An 8,081-nucleotide genomic window follows, 5' to 3' on the forward strand; every position below is an offset into this window, starting at 1 on the left:
AAGCATATATGAGCTTAATAGTTTAGCTCAAGAATTTGATAAGTTCTTTATTAAAATTGGTTCGAAACTTGCTTACAAGGTTCCTAACACCAAAGCCTTATTTGGTAATATCCTAGTACCTACGGATAAATTCATTTATTGTAACGAGTTATTTTCTGATTTGTCCTTTGAAGAGTTTGAAAAAGCCTACCAATTTCTTAAAAAAAACAAAGGAGTAGGAGCTGATGAAATTAATGGAAACATAATTATAAAGTGTTATGAACAGTTAAAAGTTGTTTTGTTTAAAGTTTTTAAAGCATTTGTTGATCAAGGAATTTTTTCTGATCGATTAAAAATAGAATTATTTTCATAACAATAACCTATTATACAAAAATTTATTCTGTTTTAAAAAAATTAAATCAACTGAACATGCAGTTATTCAGTTTGTACGCAAAATCTCTAATTTTTTTGAAAATTCACAATTTACATCAGGCATTTTTATTGATCTATCTAGCGATTGATAATGTAGATCACAATATTTTGCTCCATAAACTTAAACATTACGGAATAAATAGCAGAGTTTAATGTATTTATCAAATCGAAAACAATTTGTCTATTATAATGACCGAACAACACCGAAGTGAACGGACGTGTTTCTGCAGCGTGGTTGTTTTGAAGTAAAAAAAAAAAAAAAAAAAACCTTTATAAAAACACTTTAAATAATAAAATAAGATAATGGAGACATTATTATCAATCGAAAATATTGAGAAAATGGTAGCTGGTATGCTAGAAAAGCAAAGTAAAATTATTTTGGAGAAAACAGAGCAACTTTTAAAAGATCAAGAAAAAAACTTTGCTATTATTACTTCTGCAAACATGAAAATTTTAACGGAGAGACTTGATAAACTTGAAAAAGATACAATCAAAAATATAACAAAAACCAACGACATTGCGTATGATTTGAACGCAACACGCACAAAGGTTGCATTTTTAGAAACCGAATTCAATGAGATTAAGAAATTTATTTCTGAGCAAGATGAAATAATTTCATCAAAGTTTGAAACAGTAAAACAGAAAACGAAAAAAATTAACATGGAACTTAAAGATAAAAGTGAAATATTAAAAATCAGGAACAAACTAAGGGTGATTGAAGATCGTTCACGTAGGAACAACTTGAGAATAGACGGGATAAAAGAAAGCGAAAATGAATCATGGGTAGAATCTGAATGTAAGGTGCATAAACTATTTGAGGAATGCCTTGACATTAAAAATATAAAAATTGAAAGAGCTCATCGATCTGGGCCGAGAGATGTTAACAAACACAGACCGATAGTCCTAAAGTTATTAAATTATAAAGACAAAACTGAAATACTTAAAAAATCGTTTAAACTCAAAGGAAAAAACATCTATATAAATAAAGATTTTAGTGCGGAGACTACAGAAATAAGGAAGGGTTTAAGAGAACGAATAAAGAAAGAAAGGGAATCCGGCAAATTTGCGGTTATATCATACGACAAACTAGTCATTCGTAATTGGACTGCGAAGAAATGAGATTCTGTTTCCACTGAATCTATATAAGTTTTCAGTTATTTTTTATTTTTTTAATTAATTTTTCCCTAATTTTAATTTTATATTTTAAAATGGATGATATTTTAATAATTAAACTTTGTGATGAAAATGTCACACTTTGTGATAATGATGTCACTAATTATTTTAACCTAAAATCCTTAGAAAGCAAATACTATTCAATTTCTGAATCTAATTTCTATCTTCAACAAAATAAAAACACTTTTTCAATCTTAAACATTAATATTCGAAGCCTAAACAAAAATTTTGATGATTTTAAACTTCTAATGCATGAATTAAATCACGATTTTAAAATAATCTGTCTTACTGAGACCTGGTGTAAGTATGACGAGCATAATTTTCAATTTGAATTGGCAAATTACGCGTCAATTCATCAACCACGAAACTTCTGTACCGGTGGAGGTGTATGCATTTTTATTCATAACTCAATTAATTTTATACCACGTAATGACCTCAGTGTAAACGAAAAAGACCGCGAGTCATTGTGCATTGAAATAATTAACCAAAATTCTAAAAACGTAGTTGTTAATGTTATTTATAGACGACCAGCGGGTAATTTAAAAAATTTTAAAGCATCTTTACGTACTTTTTTAACAAAAGTTAATAAAAAACAAAAGCATGTTTACTTAGTCGGTGACCTGAATATTAATCTTTTGAATCATGCGTCAAATAATAGCGTTAAAATTTTGTAAATACTCTTCTACAAAATAACCTTATTCCAACAATAACTAAGTCAACAAGAATCACAAAAAGATCCTCTAACTACTAGATAACATAATTACTAATAATTTTTCTAATAGCTGCTTTAGTACCGGTATAATAATGACTGAGTTGACAGACCATTTTCCCACATTTCTTATAAAAAAAAACATAACTCATGATAATATTTCCACAAAACACATTATTTACAAGCGACAGATCAATGAAAACTCCATACAACAATTTCGCAACCTTCTAATTAATTTCGTTGATTGGAAGCTTGTTCTCCAAACACGTGATGCTAACAATGCTTATGAACTTTTTCTAGCGCAATTTTGTAAACAATACAATAAAGCGTTTCCTGTAAAAAAGTTTTATGTGAATTCAAAATCACTTCTATCGCCTTGGATGACAAAAGGCTTACTAAAATCGTCAAGGAAAAAACAAAAACTTTATGAAAAATTTCTTAAAAAAAAAACATATTCAAACGAAGCAAAATATAAAAACTATAAAAACATATTTGAAAAAATCAAAAAATACTCTAAAAAAGTATATTATTCGAAATTACTAGAAAATGCAAATGGAAATACTAAAGAAACTTGGAATGCTATTAAAGAAATAATTGGACAAAACAAATAGAAAAATAATGTTCTGCCAAAAAAACTTTTAATTGACGGTGAAACAATTAATTGACGGTGAAACAATATACGATAAAGCACTCATAGCTGAAGAACTAAACAGTTTCTTCATAAATGTTAGTTCTAATTTAGCGCAAAGTATTCCTTTAATTCTTCAACATTTGATTCTTATCTAACAAATTCTAATAAAAAAATGAATGAGTCAAAGCTAGATAAACGCGAGTTGCGGACTGCATTACTAAGCTTAAAAAGTAACAAAAGTGCAGGATCGGATAAAGGTAGCGTTACTATATTAAAATTAGTCTATGATATAATTGAACCATCTTTGTTTCATATATTTAATCAGCCACTTAAATCAGGTAAAGTTCCGGATAAATTAAAAATTGCTAGAGTAACTCCAGTATTTAAGTCTGGAGATGAGTCAGAACCCTCTAATTACAGGCCTATATCTGTTTTATCTTGTTTCTCGAAATTGCTTGTACGTATAGTGTACAATAGGCTGTATAATCATTTAACTGAAAACAACATATTATACAGTAAGCAATTTGGTTTCAAAAAGCAACACTCAACAGATCATGCAATAGTAGAGTTAGTTAATCACTTATCTGATCCTTTTAAAGAAGACTATTATACGTTAGGAGTTTTCACTGATCTGTCTAAAGCTTTTGATACGGTGAACCATTCCATTCTAATAAAAAAACTGGAATATTATGGAATAAAGGAGACAAACTTACTTTGGTTTGAAAGTTACCTTTCAAACAGAAAACAATATGAACAATTTGAAAATTTAGAAACGACCAAAAAATCTGTAAATTGCGGAGTCCCACAGGGTTCTATACTTGGACCCTTACTTTTTTTACTATACATAAATGATTTGTCTTCAACATCAAACCTATTAAATTTTATTTTATTCGCAGATGACTCAAATCTTTTTTATTCTCACAAAAATATTGAAACACTTTTTACAGTAGTAAATGAAGAATTAAAAAAAGTAAATGAATGGTTTATATGCAACAAATTGTCTTTGAATGTTCAAAAAACTAAATTTTCTCTTTTCCACAAACCAAGCAAAACAAAGGAAATACCATTTATTCTTCCCAATCTTTTGATGAATAAAACTAACATCAAAAGGCAAATATCTGTAAATTTTTTAGGTGTGAACTTTGATGAAAAGCTATCTTGGAAAGTGCATATAAATTCTGTAGAAAAAAAATTTCAAAAAGCATTGGCATGATCTATAGAGTTAAGCCACTTTTAAATTTTAAGTCCCTAAAAATTTTATATTTTTCCTTTATACATAGTTACTTAACTTACGGCAACGTCATGTGGGCAAGTACTAATTACACTATGCTAAAAAAAATTTATAGCAAGCAAAAACATGCTGTTAGAATCATATTTGGATCTGGTAGAGCGGTTCCTTGTGAACCTCTTTTACGTGCAATTGGTGCCCTGAATATTTTCAAGCTTAATATCCATCTTGTTCTACTGTTCATGTATAAAACAAAATATGGACTGTCCCCCAAAATATTTGAAACTTATTTTAAAGTAATACACCATAAATATGCTACAAGATTTTCCGCTAACAATTTTGTTATACCAAAATCTTATTCTAAACAAGTTTCTTATTCAATTCAGAATCGCCGACCACTTTTGTGGAAAAGATTTCCACACATCGTTTCCGGAAAAAAAAAATCTCTTCATCAGTTTAAAACTGATTCAAAACAGTTTTTTTTAAACGCAGATTTTGACTTATATTATTATAAGTCTTTCTTTTAAAAATAGATCAGATATATAATTTAAAAACTGAAAAACAAGTTAATTATTCGTATTTTCGTAATTATTCGAAAGAAAAAAAAAAAAAAAGGTTAAAATTTTTTGACAATAATCATTATCAAAAATCATATTTTCTCGCTTTTTATTTTATTTTTTGTGCGTATTTATATATATAAAGTTATTATATATTCACTTTTACTTTTATCTAATCTAGTTATGATATTTTACTTAATCTTTTATATATTTTACTTAAAATATATCTAAAGTTTTAATATATTAACTCTTACTTTTACTCAATCTATTTATGATATTATGTATTAAACGATATTTTACTTTATTTATTATATATCTTTTGTAAACATTCATTTAATTTTTTTTTTATGTTATATATTCTTGAAGCAACTTTGTAAAAATTATAAATTGTAACACGGTGCTTGGCGATAAGGCAAATTATGCCTTCTTCTTGCTCCGGCCATTAACTTAATTGTAAATTTATGGAAACTGTCAAATTTGTTAAACGGCAAAATAAAAAAAAATAGAAATAGAAATAGAAGTTTAATGAAATCGAACTTAACTTCCAAGAGTTTTAGGTACATTTTTCAAAATAATAAAAAAAAATTTAATTACGCACACGAAAAATTAAAAATTATTAACAAGTTTTTTTCATCAAAAATAAAATTTGATATCATCTCAGAAAAGTATTCCCTACAACATGATTTAAAAATATTTGCAAAATGATTATCCAATAATTAATTAAAAGCAAACAAATAAACATTGTCACAACTATTTCATTCTACCCGCTATTTCTTTATACCCTGTTTTACTCTATTTCTTCAAAATAACTATTTCTTCAAAATAACTATTTCTTCAAAATAACTATTTCTTCAAAATAAACTATTTCTTTAAAATAAGTTTAAAAAATTTTTGAAGACAGTCCACATTTTGCTTTATACATAAACTGTAAAACTAGATGGATGTTTAGCTTTGCTTGCATTTGCATGTTTTCAGTAATTTTGTGTGAACTTTTTTTCAATAAAATTTGAGATAACTAAAGATCAAGGAAAAAAATCAATGTTTTGTTTCAAATTATTCATGGGGTCTATCCTCTTGTTTTATTTAAGTATTTTGCACAAAAAATTTTGAAAGCTAGATGGAGTTTGAGAATATTTAAGGCACCAAGTCTACTCAAAAGAGGTTCACAAGGAACAGCTTTACCAGCTCTATATTCTAGCAGCATGTTTTTGCTTGCAGTGCAGTTGTCTAAACTTGAAGTGATTTTTTTTTAATAGAATTTATATGTTGTTTCCATGATAAAGTTTCATCAAAACTTACTCCTAAAAAATTATCGAAAACTCGCCATTAAATGTCAGTTTTATTTACTTGGGTAGAATAATAGGTAAATCTTTTAATTTGCTCGAACCCTTTCTTTATCTATTAGGCTGGCGTAGATGTAAATCTGTGTTACATTGTTACCTGTCTATGATAATAAATGCTGGATCTTTATGACTCTACTCGTGGCTATGTAGTTCTTCTTGTTATCTAAAACTCTTCATTAAAAAAGTTTAATGGTTGTGAGGCCGGCTGGTAGTAAGACTTCGGGAACACTGCAGCAGCTCTCAGAGGGGCTGATTCAATATACAGCTGTAATATTTTAGAGTTTTAACAGTGTTTTATTGCGTTTGGTTTATGTACCTATTAATGCTTTTGGTGCGCATTGTCAAGGCTACATTAGTTTTGACTTTAGGATATTTAGCAGGACTGAGACAACTGCTTTGTTCATTACATAGGAGGCCGTGCTCTATCATGAATGACTCAGGTTCCCTTTAAACTTAAATGGCAAAAGTAATCGAAAATAATAAACATAAAAAAACCATTCTCACCACCTAATTGTTTCAATATACCTTTTACTTATAATCGTGGTCTGCAAAGCAAGCTTCCATCAGACGAATCTTATCTTTAGCAAAATTCACGGTATTTACATGCTCTTATTTAGACTAATTTAAATTACGCTATTCCTTCTTCAGATTTCAATGTTGATGGGTACATGCTCGGCATGGAGGTATACATACGCAACAATTCAACTATTTTTTGTGAAACCAGGTTCGTTTTTTTGGCTATTTATTTATGTACTTCCACTTAGCACGTCTTTCCTCTATCATCTTCCTCATTGTTTTTTAACGTTCTTCTTCTTCTCAAGACTGCACTTTTTTAAATAAAATTTTTAATCAAATGTACCATGCTCTCTATCTTTACTCCTTTGCCAATACTGTTGTTATTGTAGACTTTAATGCTCATTACGCCGAATGGCTCTAACACTTCCGCATTTCTCAATCTCTTACTCTAATAGTTAACTTTGTAACTCGTTTTAGTGACAACCTAAATCATTTACTTTCACTCGTTGATTTATGTCTTGTCTCTGACCCTAGCTTGTGTTCAGTTTCTCATTTTTTCTCTTAGGTGGTTTTGAAAGTGCAACAATCTTTATAAATCTTTCAGCTGATACTTCGAAAGCACCTAATCATTGCACTATTTACTACTACCCTAAGCTAACTGGGATTCTTTTTGTGATTTTCTTTGTAACATGAGCTGATGTCTTTTGACTCTCCGTCTTGTTTTTCAGTCGCTTGGAAAATGGAATCCGTTGATCCAATTTTCAAAAACTCTGGAGAACATTCTGACCCCACCAACTATTGTCTGATCAGTCTATTTTCTGTTATTAGCAACGTTTTTGATTCTTTAATAAATAAATTTTTCATATCACATCAATAACTTACTCTCCGAATCCAAAAGAAAACGGTTTTTGATTCCTCATTCAACGGTTGATTTGTTAACTGCTGTGACTGAAAGAATCTTTTGTGCCTTAGATAGAGACGGAGAAGCTAGGGCTATTACTCTTGACATATCTAAAGCTTTCAACAAAGTTTGGCATGCTGTTCTTCTTTCTTGATGTAACTTCCTAACTCTATAACTTCTTTTTTTTCTAGTAACTCTGAAGTCAGTAGCGTTTGCTTGCAGCTATGTTGCAGCCTTGTTTCAGCCTTGTTGGGATTGAATAAGCAGAATAAAAATAACGTCAAACTTGAGATTGGTGTAAAAACAGCTGTGTCTTCATTTTTTAAGGATTGTAAATGTATAGGCAATATGTACCAAAAAGACAATTTAGAATAAAAAAACTGATTGTAATTAGAAGCCATCAACAAGGCAAAATGAAGAGCAAAAATTTAGAACCAACAAATTTTACTCATCTGGAAGAAAAACAATTTTCTCATTCATTCACAATGACATATACAAAATAACTTTTACAATCACATATATAAAATAACTTGTCACTTTTAAAAAATCATAATTTTTTAATGACTGAAGCTTTCAACTTTAAACTTTTAGGACATATATACATATATTCAA

At 28.8% G+C, this 8,081-nt stretch overlaps 1 protein-coding gene across 1 annotated transcript; it reads left to right on the forward strand.

Annotated features, from left to right (window-relative positions):
• The first annotated feature begins 714 nt into the window (after window positions 1–714).
• On the forward strand, window positions 715–1,530 carry LOC136079921 (uncharacterized). The gene has a single exon (XM_065796594.1). The coding sequence runs from the start codon at window positions 715–717 to the stop codon at window positions 1,528–1,530; it is 816 nt and encodes a 271-aa protein (XP_065652666.1).
• The last annotated feature ends 6,551 nt before the right edge of the window (window positions 1,531–8,081 follow it).

This window comes from Hydra vulgaris, chromosome 05 (genome assembly GCF_038396675.1).
Source record: "Hydra vulgaris chromosome 05, alternate assembly HydraT2T_AEP".
Taxonomy (NCBI): Eukaryota; Metazoa; Cnidaria; class Hydrozoa; order Anthoathecata; family Hydridae; genus Hydra; species Hydra vulgaris.

Bases quoted from the DNA above. Each gene is read 5' to 3' on its own strand.
- LOC136079921 (XM_065796594.1), top strand. From the start codon at position 715: ATGGAGACATTATTATCAATCGAAAATATTGAGAAAATGGTAGCTGGT.